Below are 23,607 nucleotides of genomic sequence, written 5' to 3'. Positions count from 1 at the left end.
TTGCTGATAATGAAGTGAAAATTACAGTGTGTGCTAGGATGGGCAGGACAGCCCATCTGATCTCAAGTCCATTCCTGCCTACTGTCCCTTTGCACTGGAGACAGTAAGAAAAACTCATCTGTTTTCATTTGGGAAGATGTATTCCTTTTTAGCTCCTAGTTGACAAATGGCCTCAACAGCACTTCTCTTTCAAACCGTTATGGGACGTTTTATTATTTCAAGTTACCATTAGCAGAATTGGTAGCCTCGCAATTACCAGACTGATAACAGAATGTAAGCTCGCGAGACGTCCGGATGGTTGTACGAGGTTATAGAATTGGGGCCATCTTTTTCCCCATTAGCCACCCAGAATGGTCTATGTACCTTCAGTTTCATTACCCTTGTAACCGGAGCTTGTGATGGTCGGGGTAATGGCTCTGCTCTGTTTTTTCCATGGAAGAGAGAGGAGATTTATGGAGGGGTGGAGGGGTTCAGGCAGCCCTGTATTCTGACGTTCAGAGCTGCTCATCACCCGGGATTGTAACGTGAGCAATCGGCCCAACACAGGACTTGGCATGCTCAGGATGGCTGAAATAGCATTTTCCATAAGGCATGAAGAGAGGGCCATGAAATCCAACCACTCTCTAGGCGCTGGGCCAAATGCTCCTCTGGCGCACTGCACCCTTCCCTCCCCCCCTGCAATCTTCCCCCACACCACCCCTCTACACCGACAACTATTTCACACACACACACACACATATACTCCACCTCACACAAACTTTGGAACATGTGCAGCGAGGACTGAAAACACACAGAGCCACTGAAATGACACCCTCTCTCAGGCCACTTTATCAAGAGTATCGTAGGTGCACACCTGTTCCTAGAGGAATCTGATATACCAGAAGCATTGGTTATGCCATTTGATATAATTTGATAACATTTAAACAGGAATTGCATTCTTTCTTTTTTTTTTAAAGCGTGAACTCTAAACTCAATTTTCTTTTAAATAATGCATGATTTGAGAGCAATGTAATGGTATACACAAGATTCTACAGTATAAGCACTCAGGATTCAAATGGGTTAAATAGAAGGATTAAAATAGATGTCATATCAGTTGCAATATTTAGAAATGGTTTCATTCACATGAGCTGAATCGGTTAGTTGGCCATTGTTTTCCAATCGAAATCACATGTACCATTCGATCTATTCAAGGGATGGGCAACTGACGGCCCTTTGTTGAAATTTGGTTGTGCATCAGTTTCTCTCTTGTCCGTGACTGTCAGTTGCTCAATTAGCCCATGTCAGCTAACATTCTTTAGATTGGTAAGTTAGTCTAGCCAGCTATCTAAACTAGTAGTAATAATGGTCGAATTACCGACCATGAGCACCATTGATTTTGTTAGTCACGCTCAAGAAGATATCATATTAAAAACTGCAATAATTTCTCTCCACCCTATGGCAAAATATGTAGAAATGCATGAAGTTAGTTCAACATTTTCTAAATCTTCTCTCCACCCTATGGCATAATTTCACTTGGGCCCCCTAAAGGCTAGAGCCAGATCTGACTGCATGTGTGGGTAGGGATGTGGGTACGCAGGCCCCTGAGCCACTGCAGCCCCTCATGATGAGTTAGGATTTTTTGTGACCCCCACCCCCATCAAAGTTGCCCATCCCTGTGCTAGACCATAAGGTATGAAATAATAGACCATATTAAAGTGATACTCATTTATTGGGATATTGGAGACACATTCTTTAAATGAACACTGACCAAGCAATTAGAATAGTTCATGAAGATTTAATTTTAGCTTTTCTGTCATCAAGTGTTTTACAGGTATTATTTACTCTGATTCTGCAGCTATAGAGCGTTGAGAGGGTATCAAAGTCACAGATGTGCATGAATAGCATGGCTTGGCTGGCATATCACAACTCTTGGCTCAAGTCAGAAACACCCACCACGTATTGGATTTGCACTACACTAAACACAGCAGAAGGGAAACTAATGCTGTATATACTGTATCTCCTGCTGAATACAAAAGAGTTGATTCTCATTTCAGCAACCCACCATCTCAGATTGTTCTGAAGTTTCTGTTGCTAGAAAGAGATTCCCCGTGAATCTAGTGGTGGTTATTTTCCCCTGTTCAAAGAAATTAATAATTGAAGTCACTTGCATTATTTACTATAAAGTAGTGTGAAAGTGCCATGTTTCCTGCTAAATTGCTACACTTTTCTACATCGCTACACAGCTGGTGCACAAAATCTAAAATGAATGAAGTCTCGATGTTTTACTCGCCTGAGGTGAATTATCTCATGATAAATTGTAGACCACATTATTAACCAAGAGAGTTGTCATCGATATTTTTCGTTGCTGTCTATTTAACACCACAAACCCATGCTGGCACTAAGACCGCCCTCAACGAGCTGTATAAGGCCATGACAAAGAAAATGCTCATCCAAAGGTGGCGCTCCTAGTGGCCGTGGACTTTAATGCTGGGAAACTTAAATCCGTTTTACCTCATTTCTACCAGCATGTTAAATGTGCAACCAGAGGGGAAAAAACTCTAGAACACCATTACTCCACACACAGAGACGCGAACAAAGCTCTCCCTCACCCTCCATTTGGCAAATCTGACCATAACTTTATCCTCCTTATTCCTGCTTACAAGCAAATACTAAAGCGGACGTAGAGGACGTAGATGCTAAGCTACAGGGCTGTTTTGCTAACACAGACTGGAATATGTTCCGGGATTTTTCCGATGGCATTGAGGAGTACACCACATCAGTCACTGGCTTCATCAGTAAGTGCATCGATGACGTCGTCCCCACAGTGACTGTACATACATACCCAACCAGAAGCCATGGATTACAGGCATTATCCGCACTGATCTAAAGGGTACAGCTTCCGCTTTCAAGGAGGGGACCCTAACCCGGATGCTTATAAGAAATCCCGCTATGCCCTCTGAGGGTACGACAATGCCTATCCCCCCTTAGGAGATTGAAAAGATTTGGCATAGGTCCTCAGATCCTCAAACAATTCTACAGCTGCACCATCAAGAGCACTGGTTGCATCCCTGTCTGGTATGGCAACTGCTCTGACTCCGACTGCAAGGCACTACAGAGGGTAATGCATACAGTCCAGTACATCACTGGGGCAAAGCTTCCTGCCATCCAGGACCTCTATACCAGGTGATGTCAGAGGAAGACCATAGAAATTGCCAAAGACTCCAGCCACGCTATTCATAGACTGCTCTCTCTGCTACCGCACAACAAGCGGTACCGTAGTGCCAAGTCTAGGTTCAGAAGGCTTATTAACAGCATCTACCCCCATGACATAAGACTCCTGAACAGCTAACCAAATCGCTACCTGGACTATTTGCGTTGACCCCCCCCCCCCCCCCCCCCCCCCACCCCCCATTTTTACACTGCTACTACTCTGTTCAGTATCTATGCATTGTCACTTTACCTCTACCTACATGTACATACATACCTCAATTACCTCAACTAATCGGTGCCAACACCCAATGACTCTGTACCGGTACCCCCTGTATATAGCCTCAATGGCTAGAAGACCGGTGACGCTGACCGCCGAACACCGCCCGAACAAGGAGAGGAAACGACTTCGGTGGAAGTCGTGACATAAGCATTGATTTTTTAATCCACTTTTGTAACATTGACACAGGGAGTCAGAAAGCAGGTGCAGTTAGTGAGCTTAAAAACAATGAACATGGAATGATACAAAAGAAGAGAAGTGTCTGACATGAAACACAAACAATACTGCCTAACTACTACTAACAGAATAGTGCTATAAGAAGGCTAAGTAATCAAATCAAAATCAAATCAAATTTTATTTGTCACATACACATGGTTAGCAGATGTTAATGCGAGTGTAGCTAAATGCTTGTGCTTCTAGTTCCGACAATGCAGTAATAACCAACGAGTAATCTAGCTAACAATTCCAAAACTACTACCTTATACACACAAGTGTAAAGGGATAAAGAATATGTACATAAAGATATATGAATGAGTGATGGTACAGAGCGGCATAGGCAAGATGCAGTAGATGGTATTGAGTACAGTACATACATATGAGATGAGTATGTAAACAAAGTGGCATAGTTTAAAGTGGCTAGTGATACATGTATTACATAAAGATGCAGTAGATGATATAGAGTACAGTATATACGTATACATATGAGATAAATAATGTAGGGTATGTAAACATTATAATCAAGGAGTAATGAGGGCCACGTGTGACTGACGGGATGCAGGTGTGCGTAATGGTGGTTGCCAGGACCAATGGTTAGTAGACCAGCGACGTCGAACGCCAGAGGGGAAGAGAACGCCACAGGGGAAGAGCGGGACTAGACGTGACAAAAGTCTCTTGTGTTTATTAAATAAATCACAACATTAAATTTGCAACTTGCGGTAGAAAATCAATAGATTTGGCTTATGATGAAAATACATTGTGTGGTCATCCTTGCAATTCAAGCCAGTCCTTCATTAAAGTAATTCAGTTTGTCCTAGTCTTACACTAAATCTGTGTCCACGAAATATCCCCCTTGTGTGTGGTGTATTCCCTTAAAAAAGGGTCTAGATTAGTTACTGTTAGACCATTCTTGGTGAACAAGCAAACCATTAGGCTACAGTAGTTCTAATGGTTGCAATGTTATTGTCTCTAATGGTCTTCAATGGTAAAAGTCCCAAACACACACTGTATAGTGTTTTGCAATGGTAATGACATTGGGTTCTATTAGGGTTGTCATAATATTTTGGTCCCAAGTCCATTTCTCCATCAACGTTTTGGGCTTGTGGGAAAAGTCTTCATGTGAGAATTGTACCATGTGGATAGCCCTCTCAGAGAGCTGCCACTTGTTGGACTATTCAAGGAGAGTTGGGTTGAAGCATTAGGTTGCTAAGAGAAGGACACATTTACTTGCTTTCATAGAGGATTGGCTTGAATTGTGAGGATGACCAGACAATAACTTTCATACTACTTTTCAGTGACTAATTTCTCTGAACAGAGGAAAAAACATTCCAGATTCACAGGGAATACATTACATAGTATGGAGAAGCAATACTACAAGCCACAACTTCATACTACTTATAGGCACTACTTCATACTTCTTCTCAAATATAAACAATTGATACTGTTTTTTTTCACCCACCATGTCTTACTCATTGGTAGGAAGAAGTTTGGTCCAAATCCAAAGGGGGAAAGTGACCCTTGTTATACAACCATTAAAGGAAAGGATGTACTTAGAAAAAGGTCAAAGGTGTGCAATGCGCCTGGACACATTTTCAGTGGTCATCTATGATGATTCTTCACATTTTCAGAGTAACTCTGTCTCAATGCCTCATATCTTTCACCCCAAACTTTCTCTACTTTTCTTAAGGGACAGAGCAACATAAACAACACCGGTTGGCAGGATACAGAGCAACATAAACAACACCAGATGGCAGGATACAGAGCAACATAAACAACACCAGATGGCAGGATACAGAGCAACATAAACAACACCAGATGGCAGGATACAGAGCAACATAAACAATACCAGATGGCAGGATACAGAGCAACATAAACAACGCCAGATGGCAGGATGCAGAGCAACATAAACACCACCAGATGGCAGGATACAGAGAAACATAAAAACACCAGATGGCAGGATACAGAGCAACATAAACAACACCAGATGGATACAGAATCCACCAGTCTGAATTTAAATTTCGCTGCTCCAATGATGTGTTTAAACCTCCAAAAAGCCACACTTCTCATCTTTCTGACTTTTTAGTACTAGCAACGTTGTTAATGTACAATAATTTAACATCAGATGCACTGCCTTTCAATAGATTACTTTCACCACACTTTTTTATTTCATAGGTGATAATAATGTAATTAGACTGTTATCACCAAGTTGTTTCAAGTAAATTCCAGGTAAACCACATGAGATCATAAAGCAGTTCAAACATACAGTCACATTTACATGTTACTGTTTAATACTACACAATACTGTATATATGTTATTCAGGAGAGGATCAAGATGAGCATGTTTGCTGGGATAAGTATGTTTGCAGGGACAACTACCCTCTAGTCTACCTGAATAGATTGGTAAAGGGATATTGTCTCTGTGTGTATTTAACCCAAAAAATAATATACTGGTAAACAAAATGTGTTGATAAGGTTGAGTTGTACAATATGTTGAGTCAACATATTGTACAGAATAATCATGGATAACCAGAACGTCATTGTCAATCACACATATGAGAATCTGCTCACTAATCTGCTCACAAACCATGAGCCGTGTCATGAAGCCTTTAAACATTCTGTTCTGCAAAAAAAAAATGTTGGTACCAAATCGGCTGTATAATATGGCAAACAAGCAACTGAAGGTGCAAATACCACTCCCAGCTGTTCAAATCTCTGCCTACTTTCATAGATGTATTTTAATAATCCATCTGGTGCCAGATCACAGGCTGTTCTCAACACATTATTCAGTTTCACTGATAGCTATCAGACATCTAAATATGGGACTGCTGCAAAACCACAACGAGCTCAATGACCTGACATTTGCTAATTTACTATCAACTGTGAGAGACAGCCCACTCAGCATATCTAACCTAACCTGATACAGTATGGGAGCACACCTCAGTCTGATCCTTCAGAACATGTCTTGTGTTGTTGCGCCCACCTCCCTCTAGCAGTTTCATCAGATCTTCCAACAATAAAGAGTTGGGTCCAAGTGAATGGGCTAATGTCTGATTTGGGACTATGTCCTCAAATGTATCCTCAATCTCTGTTTTTGTCATGCTATAATGGCCAAACAACCACTGAGGTTTGAAAATGGCTTGGTTGTATGTGTCAGTTTTCAGTTTTCATATTTCCCTAGCTTATAATACTGATGTTGAAGAGCTTCAGTAAAGAACTGCTGACAAACCAATATATTTTCAGATTAAGAGGAATCTCAGTGCCTTCAGAAAGTATTCAAACCCCTTGACTTTTTCCACATGTTGTTGTGTTACAGCCTGAATTTACACACAATACCCTGTAATGTCAAAGTTGAATTATGTTTTTAGACATTTTAACAAATGAATAAACAATTAAAAGCTGAAATATCTTGAGTCAAGAAATATTCAACCCGTTTGTTATGGCAAGCTTAAAGTTCAGGAGTACAAATGTAGTTTAACATGATTGTTTAATTTAATCTTGAAAATGTTTTTTAAAAATATTGTACAATCCAGCTGTGCAAAGGTCTTAGAGACTTACCCAGAAAGACTCAAAGCTGTAATCGCTACCAAAGGTGATTCTAACATGTGTTGACTCAGGGGGTTGAATATTTATATAATCAAGATATATACTAGTGTTAAAAATGTTGTTTATTTTTATTTTTTACAAATGTTAGCATTTTTCTTACACTTTGAAATTACAGAGAATGTTGTGATGATTGTTGACAACAAAAAGAGACAATTAAAAGAAGGCACTGTACCTGCAGCAGTACAAATCTCAAGTGTACTTAATTAGCAAGCACCAGTATTAGGTATGTTTCTCTGTTGCCCTCTTGCATTCAATAGATACTGTTTCATTTCAATTCTATACTAGTTCCTCCTAAAACTTCATTAGAGTTTATTCTCTAGGCCTATCTCCATTGGACTGCATAATGTACCTTGCTTGCTTATACCTCCTTTTGTAAGTGACTTATTAATTCCCTTGAAAATGGCTTTTCTGTGGACAAAGTGACGTTTTATTTACACTATATGCAAAAATGTATGCAGCGGGGTACAGTTGTAGGCCTAGTTCCACTAGAGGGAACTCTACACTAGGTAAATGCAAAATGATAGATGAACCCACACCACAAAAAAAGGCTATATCAAGTCGCAGTGCAAAACATGAACCGAATAAAAATACCTACCTGATTAACTAACATGTTGTATTTTTCCTTGTTAGATGGTTTAACTTGTTCCTTTTAATTTTTGAGTTGATGTGGCATATTTTGTAAAAAGCCTTGTTTTTCGAGTAATATCATGGCTAGGGAGAGAGTGCCCTAACATTTGTGGGAAGACATGAGAAAAACAGTAATTTAAGACAAATTATAGAGGTTGTGGCGAGCGTTCTTGCAAATTACTGTATCTCTGTACTGTAATTAATTGTCGACGGGCGTGCTATTGTTTTGCTGTTACTGTCAAGAGGAAGAGGGCGAAACCCACTTCGTCATTCAATTCGATTGGTGTATTAGTTGTCAAAATCGCGCCCATTTCCAGAAAGGTCTACTTTTATTGGCTGTTGTGCAGATTTGCATGAAATAGGTTAACGGGATTGGGTGAGGACACGTCAATCACTTGCGAGACCACTGGATATGAATTTTTCTGATTTCCCACTTCAGACAGAACTCAGCTGCAGACAAAGTGGCTTGAAAGGACCTCAACTACTAGAGTGAAATTTAAATAATGGCTTTAGCAATTGACCAGAAACTGTACACCTCTTGGGTTCCCGTCTAACAACCATATTTATGTGAGTATACAGTCAAGCGTTATTACTTTACAAATGTTCGTTTATGTGGATAATGTTTGCTAGCTTGTCTGACTAAAGTCTTGACAGAACAGGGGTAACATTTAGCTAGCTAAAGTTGGGTTGTTTGCTAGCTTGCTAACTGTTAGCATAGCGAAGTGCCTGGTTAGGCTGTTGAATAACTTATTTGCCTAGTATAAGTAACTAGCTAGCTAGCTAAAACAAGGTTACTCTTGTTTCCTTGGTGCCACTTTGTGGTCACTCTAGACTAGACTAGAGCCCCCCCCCCCCCCTAACAAACTAGCTAGCTAATGTAACAGGCTACTGTAGTTAGCTTGCAAAGCGGTTAGGTAGATTACGTTAACTAGCTGGCTAACGTTACTCATTTACAAAACCATCGTGAAAGCGCAGACCACGTAGTTTTTATATTTTCTAAATAAAACGATGTTTGGCCGTGGCTATGTCAGCAGCCAGGTTAACTTCCCTTACCAATGTGAGCTTTTCCAATCCTAATCAGACTGAAGCTATCCTTCAGTGCAACGTATTGGGATGCTTTGACGGTTCGGTCCAATAGCATGTGGAAGCTTTCTAGCCAAGCCATCTAGCTAAGAAACCACATTTGGATGTATTCAACTTTTAGTACTTTTTAGATGTTTTAATGTGGACTAACTCAATTGACATCCCCACTCAATAACAAAACTGAAAAGCCATTAGCATCTAACGTTACTAGTAATTACTGAATCATTGAATATGACTAATTGAATAGCCATTGAAATCTGAAGGATTCTTCCCCCCACATACACACACACACCTTTTGTTTGCACTTTTTGTTTTCATTCTACCAAATGTTAAAACTGCTGTTGGCTAGAGGTCCCTGAGTTGTTTCAACAGCAGTTGTAGGCTAGGTGATACTTTGTTACCATATTATTTCTCGGACATTAGTTTTATTAGCTAGTAGATTGTAACGGGCTAATGTGATGCTCCATGTGATGTCTTTGGAGATACTGTCTAAATTCTCGATTCGGGTTAACATTTCTTAGAAATGTCTGTGTCCAGTTGCAGGTGGTTCGACAAAAACCAGATAACTCATAAAGATATTCAAGTGGAAATGACAGCATTTTAACTACTTTGCAGATATGAAACGCACACAATCATAATATCACATTCACAGTTTATGCTACAAAAACAACTTTTATAAGAGGTTTTAAAAATAGGTTATATTTGATTCAAAATTCCATGACAGAGTAAGGTATTGATGGTAGAATAGATGGATGCAGTTCAATGCATGATTAATATAATTCACCAATACATTTCTTGGTAGTCCAAAAAATATTGCTGTAAGGTTGTAAATCACAGCTGGCCTGGTACATTGTTTGCTGCCTCCACCCATAATGGATGCACTGTTTCAGTTGAAATGACTCAATATTTTGGACAAAAACGGACAAATGTAACTAAGGCAGGGAATGTCAATACAATCAAACAAAGGAAATGATCACAAGTCAGTCATAATGTGGCTAATAGGCAAGCGTATCTATTTATGTAGCTATTTATTTAACAAGTTAAAAACACAGTTTAACGCTAGCTAGCTAGCTAGCTAGCTGCTGGGAGGATGACATGTCATTGCAGGAGTAAGTGATTGAGTGACTAACTTTTTTCAGTGGCTACAGCTAGATACAGGTATCATTTGGTTAGCTTGCAAAAAATTTAAATCGCTTTGCTAGCTAGCTATGCTGAACTTGAACGACTGTTATCCACAGTTAGCATATCTCTTGTGTTTGTAAATTCACTCCGCCTGTCTACTCCGATTTTAGAGCACTAACGTCTGAGTGTACCAGAGTGCAGATTAATTGATGAATTTACGAACATGCAACACCTGCTGAAAGTGACTGGTGTCAGCAAAGAAAGTAATCCAATTGTTGCCAGCAACACATTTAGTCACTAACATTCTACATAACATGAAAACAGCCTAACCAGCTCAGGCTAGGGTGAGTAAAATGGTCAGAGTGAGGTGCTCTCTCATTTGTGTCTGGAAGTAGCTAGCCAACTTTAGCCAGTTAGCTTGTGTGCTTGACTGCCAATAGTGAGGAACCCTACTCCTCGGCCAGAGCGTCCTGCTATTACAGCCTCCACTCTTCTGGGTAGGCTTTCCACTAGATGTTGGAACATTGCTGTGAGGACTTGCTTCCATTCAGCTAAAAAGAGCATTATTGTGGTCAGGCACTGATGTTGGGTGATTAGGCCTGACTCAGTCTGCGTTCCAATTAATTCCAAAGGTGTTTGATGGGGTTGAGGTCAGGGCTCTGTTCAGTCAAGTTCTTCCACACCGATCTCGACAAACCATTTCTGTATGGATATCGCTTTGTGCACGGGGGCATTGTCATGCTGAAACAGGAAAGGACCTTCCACAAACTGTTGGAAGCACAGAATTGTCTAGAATATCATTGTATGCTGTAGCGTTAAGATTTCCCTTCACTGGAACTAAGGGTAGGCCCGAACCATGAAAAACAGCCCCAGACCATTATTCCTCCTCCACCAAACTTTACAGTGGGCACTATGCATTTGGGCAGGTAGCGTTCTCCTGGAATCCACCAAACCCAGATTTGTCCTTCGGACTGCCAGATGGTGAAGCGTGCTTCGTTGCTCCAGAGAACACATTTCCACTGCTCCAGAGTCCAATGGCGACGAGCTTTACACCATTCCAGTTGACACTTGGCATTGCGCATGGTGATCTTAGGCTTGTGTGCAGCTGCTCGGCCATGGAAATCAATTTCATGAAGCTCCCGACAAACAGTTCTTGTGCTGACATTGCTTCCAGAGGCAGTTTGGAACTCGGTAGTGAGTGTTGCAACCGAGGACAGACCGTTTTTACTCACTACAAGCTTTGGCACTCGGCGGTCCTGTTCTTTAAGCTTGTGTGGCCTACCACCTCGTGGCTGAGTTGTTGTTGCTACTAGATGCTTCCACTTCATAATAACAGCACTTACAGTTGACCGTAGAAGCTCTAGCAGGGAAGAAATTTGACAAACTGACTTGTTGGAAAGGTGGCATCCTATGATGGTGCCACATTGAAAGTTGCTGAGCTCTTCAGTAAGGCCATTCTATTGCCAATGTTTATCTATGGAAATTGCATGGCTGTGTGCTATATTTTTATAGACCTGTCAGCAACGGATTTGGCTGGAATGGCCAAATTCACAAATTTTGAAGGATGTCCACATACTTTTGCAATTATAGTTTATCTAAGTGCTCGCTCGTCAGAATTTTTAAAAAGATATTCTACCTGGGAGTGTATATGAACAAGTTTTAAGATTTCATGTTGCTAAAATACTCTCAGTTCTACTTTAAATCCATGTTTTGTACCATATTTTTGCATGGGTGTAGATCTTTGTATTGCTAACCTGTACCGGCTAATGGAGCATCACATTAGCCCGTTACAATCTGCTAGCTAGGTTTGGATGGGAAGTTAGGCTAGCTGCCCACCACCCAGGTTTTGAAGATGATTCATCAGCCTAGCTACATCTTGATGGCTAGCAAATAGGGATGTCATTTAAGGTCTCTGTTTAATAATGATCATAACACACTACATACTGTTGATTTTATTTACGTAAATAAGTTGTTCTAAGAAGAAAAATAGATGTTATTTGGCCCCCTACTGCATAATTACAGGTCTACAGAATAATAGACTAGAAGCGAACTGGGACCTTGGAGACTCAGAAACTAAAGCTAATATTAGTCCTGCAGTAAAACTAAATAGCCTCATTAGTTGTAGAAAATTGTTTCATTTGCAATGGCATTGACAACACGACTTGGGACAGGGATTTTCCCCTTTTCCTAGTCGCACAAGTTCGCAGACCCATTATTAAGTTGGTTCCACTTGAGATAGGAGATTCAGTCCAGAATATAATTATTTATGTTTTAGATTGTAAGTGCCGCTAATATCCTGATATCCTAATATCCTCTAGTCTCTTCTTGCTTTTAGTGTTCGGCTTTTCTCTCTGGTCCATTGGGAACAAGGAGGGCAAAGTGGCCTCTATAACCATTGTTTCTCAGCCTTGAAGGATTAAGTCCCTCCCAACTCCTCATACCCCCACCCCCAAAGATCACCTCTATTCTACTCAGGAGAATCTCATTTTTGAAAGCTGCTGGCTTGAATGTCCCTGACTCCCTTGAGCCAGTATTTCAAACACATTTTCATTAGACTCACTCACTGGCTGTCAAAGTAGCGTGATGGTTTGAACCCACATGGCCTCAGTTGCACAGATACCAGCCATTTCCCAATGTGCCGTTGGTTCCTGGTCGAGTCCCTGCAGATTGATAGAAGCTCTTGGATATTAGGACAGACTGCAAGCCAGCTGGTGATCCATTAAGCATTACTAACGCAGAGACAAGTTGCCAGCTTCTGACTCGCCCTGAAAAAGCCCCCCGTCCTCCTCCATCCTCCCTGTCTCTGACATGGAGGAGTAGCACTGGAATACCAACACTCTCTGTGAAAAGATCCTGGAAAGGCATTCAGTCAGAAGGGCTGAGATGTGTACGGAGGGAAGAAACAAGATGGAAAATAGGGACCTTTGTTTCCAGGTTGCCTAGTGGCAATGTAATTTAAAGGTCCCATTCATGTGTGAATGTCCTGGAGGTTAGGTCTAGTCTCACAGTGAATGATTCAGCAACGTCCCGATCCCGCTGGGGTTGACTGACAGTTACTATTGGCAATAACATCAACCACCACAGGAACTCCTTTGGCCATGTTATGGTTACCCGGCCTAAGTTATGTCCGAACACAAGCTGTATTGCTTTTTCCCTTCTGACTTAAAATGCTTTAAAATGCTTTGTTTACTGTCTCTGGATGATATGGGCATAAATGTATATCATAATGAAACTGCCGCTGTGTTGGAAGTAAGCTGAAATCCGCCAATATAGACCTGTATTGCAGTTATCCTTAATGTGATATTGATTTATTTTACTTTTTATTTTTTATTTTTTATTTTCTGTTAGAAAATAACTTTTCTTAGGTTGAATAGACAGACGAGAAGCCAGTTAGGCAACCCCACAAAGAAAAAGCACAATGGAAATCATGTGTTTTTATTTGAATTTTTTTATAAATCTTTTTTTTTTTATCACCCCTCAGACATCACAGCAGCTCTATCAGCTCAGCCTCTAGAGGGACCGATGCAGACCCCCCCTCAGATCCTCACTGTCAGTGCCTGCACCTGGGTCAGCAACTTTTGCCGGCGTAAGTGGTACAGGACAATTGGCTGCACGTCCCCCTCTTCCAGCCCCCCTTGATTTTGGCAAACCCCAACTGTCCACCCCACCGTTCCATGCACCCCCTCCCCTCCCTCCCCTCTGCATCTGCACGGCTTGTTGTGTGCCCCATCTTTTGTGACTGACCCATGCATTGTGTTTCCTGTCAACCTGACATTGTGAATCACCCTGCTGATATATATATGTATGTGTGCCTGCCTGCCTGCTCCCCCCAACCTGCCACAACTGACCCCAAACCCCTCTCCGCTGCGGAATTCAAACTGCATGTCAGCACATCAACACCCTGCACGATTTGGACAAAATATTTAAATGCATTTATTTTCAGATATTTGCAGTTACGATTTATGAATTGCGATTTTCAAACAATTGGGTGAAAACTAGGTAATTCCATCAGACATGGTTTAGAGTATAGAGGTCGACCGATTATGATTTTTCAACGCTGATACCGATTATTGGAGGACAAAGAAAGCCGATACCGATTTAAATAATAATAATTAAAAAATAATATTTTATTTATATATATCAAATTCCCATGACACCTTCTAGTAAAATCTGAAAATCCTTCATTAATTTATTCCATAGGATATTTTATTTGTGTGTGTTTTTTTTGTTTGAATTTTACCCCTTTTTTCTCCCCAATTTCGTAGTATCCAATTGTTGTAGGTGCTACTATCTTGTCTCATTGCTACAACTCCCGTACGGGCTCGGGAGAGACGAAGGTTGAATGTCATGCGTCCTCCAATACACAACCCAACCAGCCGTACTGCTTTTTAACACAGCGCGCATCCAACCCGGAAGCCAGCCGCACCAATGTGTCGGAGGCTACACCGTGCACCTGGCAACCTTGGCTAGCACGCACTGCGCCATGCCCGCCACAGGAGTTGCTGGTGCGCGATGAGACAAGGAGATCCCTACCGACCAAGCCCTCCCTAACCCGGACGACGCTAGGCCAATTGTGCGTCGCCCCACAGACCTCCCGGTCGCGGCCGGTTACGACAGAGCCTGGGCGCGAACCCAGGGACTCTGATGGCACAGCTGGCGCTGCAGTACAGGTACCTTAACCACCCGGGAGGCGATATTTTCAGATTCACTTAAAATAAGGTCTGTGTTTCGTGTAGGCTTACACCACCGTGCCAATTTTATAACTGTAGATATCCATAGGACAAAGTAACTCTGATCAATATTGGCTAAATATAAGCAAAGATTTTTTGTAGAGTGGATTTATGAAAATATGTTGACAAACGTTACCTTATCCTCGTGAAATTTACACGGGTATCAAAACACAGAGGCAGTTTAAGCCTGTACGAAACACAGACCTTATTAGAAGTAGATCAAGACATTCTCTATGGAAGACATGAACGATAAAATAACGAAGGAACCCCTTTCAAGTTCAGCCGCAAGTTATTACAGGAATTATAACGCGTCTGCTATTTTTCTCTAAACCATATACCTTTGACTATTACGAGCCTGCTGCTGCCTACCACCCCTCAGTCAGACTGCTCTATCAAATCATAGACTTAACTATAATAAACACACAGAAATACGAGCCTTAGGCCAAATCCGGAAACAATCCCCTCGAAAACAAAACGTTTATTCCGTTCCGTATTTTATCTAACGGGTGGCATCCATGATTCTAATTATTCCTGTTACATTGCACAACCTTCAATGTTATGTCATAATTACGTACAATTCTGGAAAATTAGTTTGCAAAGAGCCAGGCGGCCCAAACTGTTGCATATACACTGACTCTGCGTGCAATGAACGCAAGAGATGACACAATTTCACCTGGTTGATATTGCCTGCTAACCTGGATTTCTTTTAGCTAAATATGCAGGTTTAAAAATGTACTTGTGTATTGATTTTAAGAAAGGCATTGATGTTTAAGTACACATTGGAGCATCATATGTTATACATATGATGATAGATAAGGTTATTACACCTACATACTCTATATATACAAAAGTATGTGGACACCCCTTCAAATGAGTGGATTTGGCTTGTAGAAAAAGAGGAGGAAGGGAAGCGCTGCTAAGGTACACAATAGTAGATCTTGGTAGACACAAGGTGCTCTTTGGTAAAAGTTGTAAATTGGTCATCAAAAAGAAAGGAGGACCAAGGCACTCTTCATATAATTAATTTTAAAACGCCTTTATTTGTATGGCATGTTCAATGGAAACAAAGTTTTTAATAAATAAAAACAAATGTATGTATGTTTCGGCTGCATGGCCTTCGTCAGGGAATGGATTTGTCTATTTCAGCCACAGCTGTTGCTGATGGGTGTATAAAATCGAGTGCACAGCCATGCAATCACCATAGACAAACATTAGCAGTAGAATGGCCTTACTGAAGAGTTCAGTGATTTTCAAAGTGACACTGTCATAGTATGCCACCTTTCCAACAACTCAGTTCGTCAAATTTCCTCACTACTTCACAGAAGAGTGGAGGCTGTTATAGCAGCAAAGGGAGGACCAACTCCATATTAATGCCCATGATTCTGGTGAGCAGGTGTCTACATACTTTTTGTTATGTAGTGTATTGCCAAACTTTAATTTTTAACATGATCATGGAGGTATTGGGTCAGTGTACCTATTAAGCCCACCAAAATCTAAGACAAGACATTTCTAACATGTCGAGGTAAAATAATAAATTTTTGACTTTAATTAACCTTTTTTTTAATAAGACTTAATCTTTATAATATTAAATATATACAAAGTCTGGACTGGGCTTAATTGGTACTGCTATTCTTGTTAATTAGTACAGCTTGTCTTCTTAAAGCCTATATGAAGACTGTTTCAAACCTCCCTCCACTGTATTACAAATGGACAGCTGGTGGACCAAAAACAGGATCAGCTGGATGAATAAAGGACAACAATATGACAATGCCCCCACCCAGAAGTGCATGAGCAGTCACCCAATAGTCATCCTCTTGTCCCTCATTTGTTTGCATTTTTGTCCAGCTCTTGTAGGTCTTCTATCCTTCAACCCTGATCTTATTCTTCTCTCTCTGCATCAAGGACTACCTGTCCACCCCAAAAGTCTTGGAGAGAATACAGAGGTTTCCAATCTTGGTAATCGCACCATAGCTATTCATAATGTGTCACTGTAGTTTGTGTTTTTAATCAACATAAATCTGAACAACAAAATGATGCTCTTGATCATTGAATATTAGGGATATCAACACACTATCCCAATTTGTGTCAATACAAACCAGGCCTAATAGGAGCATACTGGGCCTGATAGGAACAACTGTGATTATGGTGAATAGCAAAGTCTACTCCTAAACTATTTGGAAACCAGTGGTTTGGGGTATACATAAACACTACAGACTACAATATTATGCACAGTTAGTTGTGATCATATTGAACAATGTTTATTTATTGTCATTTACATTCAGTATAGAGGGAGTGCTTTTTGTGCTACTGTACCCTTTAAGCCCACCTGAAATAAATGTAATCTATATAACAATGCAAGGTTCATTTAACAGTAAAATAAGACAAAATATATTTAATGTTAGCTATGAATGCCTGATCTATCTTGTTGTAGTTCACCAAGTTATGATGCCGCTGTGTGACTGTGACTAGGGGTGTTTTGGGGACCGTATTACTGCCACACTGGCGGTCACGAGTCATGATGGCAGTCAAATTCCACTTGAACGTTTAGTTACGGTAATTAGGCTTCTCCAAGCTCTGATGCTGCTGAGGGTCATTAGCAGCCTACCAAACGTGCTAACTGCCTGGTACTCAGCACTCTATTGTCCCTCTAATCACTCTGACACCAATGCAAATCTAATCAAAAATCTAATCAAACACTTAATGAGAGCTCATGTTGCGTAACATTTCTATAGGATGTGTAGTGGTTCTCAATCCTGGTCCTGGGGGAAGGTAGTTTTCATTCATGACCTAGCTAGTTTTTTTTTTAATGAACAGCACTGTAGGTGTGCGAGACAACTTTACCAGCATCATAGCATACATCTCGATGAATCGTTGTGACAGTGTAATCAATGTGTAATAACTATGTCAAATGTATGAACACATTAAATTATGATGTGCAGTCATATTCAGGTCCTGATTGGTCAACAAGCTTATTTGACGTGTCAAATAACACTATTTGACACGTTTAATAGTATATTGTTTGACACGCAAAGACCCAAACAGCGTTCCATAGAAATCCTGGTTGAGAATGAAATGACTGAACAACTAAACAGCACAGAAAGTAAGTGCTAGAAAGACAGGTTTTGATTATGTTTTACTGGTAATGGGGACATATGTAAATGCCAACAAAATAACTTTTTGGTGTGTGAGAGACCTTTATTTTTAACTAGGCAAGTCAGTTAAGAACAAACTCTTATTGACACTGAGAGCCAAACCCGGACGATGCTGGGCCAATTGTGCGCCGCCCTATGGGGGCCAGTCCATAGCATCAATGCCTTCCTCTTGCAGGAACTGCTGACACACTCCAGCCACATGAGGTCTAGCATTGTCTTGCATTAGGAGGAACCCAGGGCCAACCGCACCAGCATATGGTCTCACAAGGGGTCTGAGGATCTCATCTCGGTACCTAATGGCAGTCAGGCTACCTCTGGCGAGCACATGGAGGGCTGTGCGGCCCCCCAAAGAAATGCCACCGCACACCATGACTGACCCACCGCCAAACCGGTCATGCTGGAGGATGTTGCAGGCAGCAGAACGTTCTCCACGGCGTCTCCAGACTGTCACGTCTGTCACATGTGCTCAGTGTGAACCTGCTTTCATCTGTGAAGAGCACAGGGCGCCAGTGGCGAATTTGCCAATCTTGGTGTTCTCTGGCAAATGGCAAACGCTGTTAGCACAACCCCCACCTGTGGACGTCAGGCCCTCATACCACCATCATGGAGTCTGTTTCTAACCGTTTGAGCAGACACACGCACATTTGTGGCCTGCTGGAGGTCATTTTGCAGGGCTCTGGCAGTGTTCCTCCTGCTCCTCCTTGCACAAAGGCGGAGGTAGCGGTCCTGCTGCTGGGTTGTTGCCCTCCTACGGCCTCCTCCACGTCTCTTGATGTACTGGCCTGTCTCCTGGTAGCGCCTCCATGCTCTGGACACTACGCTGACATACACCGCAAACCTTCTTGCCACAGCTCGCATTGATGTGCCATCCTGGATGAGCTGCACTACCTGAGCCACTTGTGTGGGTTGTAGAGTCCGTCTCATGCTACCACTAGAGTGAAAACACTGCCAGCATTCAAAAGTCACCAAAACATCAGCAGGAAGCATAGGAACTGAGAAGTGGTCTGTGGTCACCACCTGCAGAACCACTCCTTTATTGGGGGTGTCTTGCTAATTGCCTATAATTTCCACCTGTTGTCTATTCCATTTGCACAACAGCATGTGAAATTTATTGTCAATCACTGTTGCTTCCTAAGTGGACAATTTGATTTCACAGAAGTGTGATTGACTTGGAGTTACATTGTTGTTTATTTGTTCCCTTTATTTTTTTGAGCATTTTGTGTATATTATCACTTGTGAATGATACCCAGCTTAATGCAAACAGTGCATGCTTTTTTCTTTTTTGCTACTCTTTCAAATCATAATCACACCTCATGTAGCCTAGCTCATAGGCATATACAGTGCCTTGCGAAAGTATTCGGCCCCCTTGAACTTTGCGACCTTTTGCCCCATTTCAGGCTTCAAACATAAAGATATAAAACCGTATTTTTTTGTGAAGAATCAACAACAAGTGGGACACAATCATGAAGTAGAACGACATTTATTGGATATTTCAAACTTTTTTAACAAATCAAAAACTGAAAAATTGGGCGTGCAAAATTATTCAGCCCCCTTAAGTTAATACTTTGTAGCTCCACCTTTTGCTGCGATTACAGCTGTAAGTCGCTTGGGGTATGTCTCTATCAGTTTTGCACATCGAGAGACTGACATTTTTTCCCATTCCTCCTTGCAAAACAGCTCGAGCTCAGTGAGGTTGGATGGAGAGCATTTGTGAACAGCAGTTTTCAGTTCTTTCCACAGATTCTCGATTGGATTCAGGTCTGGACTTTGACTTGGCCATTCTAACACCTGGATATGTTTATTTTTGAACCATTCCATTGTAGATTTTGCTTTATGTTTTGGATCATTATCTTGTTGGAAGACAAATCTCTGTCCCAGTCTCAGGTCTTTTACAGACTCCATCAGGTTTTCTTCCAGAATGGTCCTGTATTTGGCTCCATCCATCTTCCCATCAATTTTAACCATCTTCCCTGTCCCTGCTGAAGAAAAGCAGGCCCAAACCATGATGCTGCCACCACCATGTTTGACAGTGGGGATGGTGTGTTCAGCTGTGTTGCTTTTACGCCAAGCATAACGTTTTGCATTGTTGCCAAAAAGTTTAATTTTGGTTTCATCTGACCAGAGCACCTTCTTCCACATGTTTGGTGTGTCTCCCAGGTGGCTTGTGGCAAACTTTAAACGACACTTTTTATGGATATCTTTAAGAAATGGCTTTCTTCTTGCCACTCTTCCATAAAGGCCAGATTTGTGCAATATACGACTGATTGTTGTCCTATGGACAGAGTCTCCCACCTCAGCTGTAGATCTCTGCAGTTCATCCAGAGTGATCATGGGCCTCTTGGCTGCATCTCTGATCAGTCTTCTCCTTGTATGAGCTGAAAGTTTAGAGGGACGGCCAGGTCTTGGTAGATTTGCAGTGGTCTGATACTCCTTCCATTTCAATATTATCGCTTGCACAGTGCTCCTTGGGATGTTTAAAGCTTGGGAAATCTTTTTGTATCCAAATCCGGCTTTAAACTTCTTCACAACAGTATCTCGGACCTGCCTGGTGTGTTCCTTGTTCTTCATGATGCTCTCTGCGCTTTTGACGGACCTCTGAGACTATCACAGTGCAGGTGCATTTATACGCAGACTTGATTACACACAGGTGGATTGTATTTATCATCATTAGTCATTTAGGTCAACATTGGATCATTCAGAGATCCTCACTGAACTTCTGGAGAGAGTTTGCTGCACTGAAAGTAAAGGGGCTGAATAATTTTGCATGCCCAGTTTTTCAGTTTTTGATTTGTTAAAAAAGTTTGAAATATCCAATAAATGTCGTTCCACTTCATGATTGTGTCCCACTTGTTGTTGATTCTTCACAAAAAAATACAGTTTTATATCTTTATGTTTGAAGCCTGAAATGTGGCAAAAGGTTGCAAAGTTCAAGGGGGCCGAATACTTTCGCAAGGCACTGTATGTTTCAATTAGGGTTGTATCACAACTAAAGTGGCCAAATAACTTCTTCAAATTAAGCACATTAATCCACTTTGCAACGGGTGTAGAGCCTAACTGGCATACATTCGCAGAAAATCAGTTTCAAGTTTGGGGAAGATAATTTTCATAATAAAAATGCACCTTTGTAATAAAAGCAGTACTAGCAAAATTTCAATTGTGGTCACTTGAGATGGGTGTTTTCCTGCTAATGGAACATTTGTATTTATAGCCTTCTGCCATGTGTGCATTGCTGCGCTTATAATGTGAAGAAATAGTCTTATAGTTGATCAACATTTTAAGCTTAAATGTTCTCTGCATCGGGGCGCATTGCTTTAAAGCAGGTTTTTTGATGCTAGTGGTTGTATTTAATTTGGCATCTATCGCATCCCACAACTGTCCCAGACTATGTTTGGAATATTTATTTATTGCACGGAATAGAATAGGTTGACTTTTGTACTATGGGGGATAGTAGATTGACACAGGCTAGTACTTTTGCTGTTTGTTAGACCTACTCAGCTTGTTGGCTGATGAAAAGTAAATGTGGACAGTTCTTCCAATATCTTCAATATGCGCCTCGGAAATGGATAAGGACACGTGTAGTTGCTTCCCGGATGTGTGTCTTCTCTTGTAGCCTGTTAGCTCTCAGTCACGTTATCAGGTCTTTCTATGTGAGTGAGAGGTGCTTTTTTTAGGGGGTTTATGGCCTCACAAAGGAGATGCAGCCGGGAAATTCGAGGCATTATCAAGTGCTTGACATATTGTGAATGAGAGACTGATGAAGTGTGTACAGCCTGTGCAAAAAAACAAACAAAGCAGAGCTCATGACTTTCATATTACTTTTTGTAATCATTAGTCGCATCATGCAGCCTTATAATGTATTAAAAATCAAAACATATAGCTCAACATATGTATCACAACTAATTTTAGATAAATAACTCTAAATTTAGCATTAATTAAGGAGTAGCTGTTTCTTAACCGCTCAACAAAGAATTGCTGCGTGTGCACACTGCCTCAAATCGTTTGGAGAAAATATAATTTATATATTTTTCAGCTATGTTTAATTGTATTCTTTGTACTATAAAATAATGCCATGGAATTCTAAGCAAATCTTGTCTGCTTAATGAGCTAGTGTAGCCCACAGCCATATGGCATAGCCAGATCAGGACCTAACATAAGGACGGACAGAGTATGCTTTTCTGTTCCTCTTTCTGTTCCTTTTCTTCATATCATGTTTCTTTAGACCTGTCTAAAATAAATCATGGATTCATTGTGATGGTGTAGGCTATATTACATGGATTTATTAGACTTTTTAAAATGTAGATGTTCCAAAGGACTGCATCAGTGGCTTGTAAGGCTATGTGTGGAGGCCAGGAGATGCTAAATGTGTTTATGTTAATTAACAGTCAATTCCCATGAGACCGGCAGTTATTTGCTTGACAATCACTGGCTGACAATTTCATGACTGCCACAGCCCTAACTGTGACATGCAGGCACAACTGCTAGTGTGAAAAACACATTTTTAATTGGCAAGAAATAGTCATTAATGCCCATGAAATATGCTTGCATGTCCATATATCAGTACAATAAAGTATTTTTACTTATCTGAGAAGGTCCAAACAATATCTGGAAAATGTGTTTATCTGAGTTTTTGGCTGAAATTCTTTTTGCAGCTTTGAAATTGGTCACTAGTGGGAACTTAGACAGTTGTGTAACTTAATAATAAAACATCTGATTGGCTTAGAATAAAAGCTGTTATGGATACAATAACCAGATGAATTGGTTGAAACGTTAAACAGCATAAATATTTTTTATTTGAATCCAAAGATGGAAGTGGGCTTAATGGGTACGCTTATAAGCAGAGCACAGCACTTAATTAATTAATAGCATGAGTTCATATTTCCTTTTTTACCTTTTTGAGTTCTTAAATAACCTAAGTTAATTATTTATTCAGGCAGCCTTAGTCTGCAGATGGAATAGGAAGCTTTTCCACGTTTGCGCCATTATCAATATATACACTTGCTGCTCCTCATTCAGGCTCCAGGCGGCTAAAGCTTCTCTCAACCCCAGAGCAATGTTTTCTCCCGTTTTGATCCGAGGGGAAGTAGCCTATGATGTTTGCAAGCACCAATCTTTCAGTTGAAACTTCTCATCAATAAAGTGGACTTTCAAACGGATGTAGGGCTCGGTTGTTCTACTAGACCAAAGGTCTGTTATAGTCGCGTAATAATCATGTGTGAGCTCGGTTTCAGCTAATCCCTTCATTTTGTTATACAGTGTTGGGACAGTACAGCTTGTTTATCATCATCTTGAAGTCGTCTTAGAAATCAATCAATCAATCAATCATGTATTTGGTCTATTGGTTTGCCTGTAGCCAAAATACTGCCATAGCACCGGAAATGCGCCCATTGGCACCAAATCGACGTTCTCATTAGCACTAGCAGCACTCATGTTTCCGACAGTCTGTGAAGCCAGTGTTGCCAACAATTTTTCAAGTAAAGTTGTTGGTTGCTCCATTTGTCGCTAGAAGCCCTTTCATGACATAGTAACGTCATAACGTTAATATGCGCATTAACAAATATATATTTTTATGCTTATGCTAGCGTTCAGTCTCTCATGCAATGATAAATTG

At 40.9% G+C, this 23,607-nt stretch overlaps 2 protein-coding genes across 4 annotated transcripts in view; one reads left to right on the top strand and one right to left on the bottom strand.

The window, feature by feature from the left end:
- The window catches only part of LOC139370552 (cytosolic carboxypeptidase 4), a 259,601-nt gene that overhangs the window by 159,773 nt on the left and 76,221 nt on the right, over nt 1–23,607 (bottom strand). The window lies entirely within an intron of this gene.
- The window catches only part of LOC139370533 (ectodermal-neural cortex 2), a 52,924-nt gene continuing 37,661 nt past the window's right edge, over nt 8,345–23,607 (top strand). Inside the window, exons 1-2 of one of the 3 annotated variants that reach the window (XM_071110092.1) lie at nt 8,345–8,479; nt 13,599–13,703. In XM_071110092.1, the coding sequence (XP_070966193.1) occupies nt 13,640–13,703 (64 nt within the window). In that variant the 5' untranslated portion in view covers nt 8,345–8,479; nt 13,599–13,639. Of the gene's footprint in view, nt 8,480–13,598; nt 13,704–16,698; nt 16,804–23,607 lie in introns of those variants that run through there. The other 2 variants (XM_071110101.1, XM_071110109.1) reach the window with 2 other exon arrangements.

This window comes from Oncorhynchus clarkii, chromosome 2 (assembly GCF_045791955.1).
Source record: "Oncorhynchus clarkii lewisi isolate Uvic-CL-2024 chromosome 2, UVic_Ocla_1.0, whole genome shotgun sequence".
NCBI lineage: Eukaryota > Metazoa > Chordata > Actinopteri > Salmoniformes > Salmonidae > Oncorhynchus > Oncorhynchus clarkii.
Note: the sequence above shows the minus strand (reverse complement) of the source record. Positions and strands in the feature narration are given on the sequence as shown.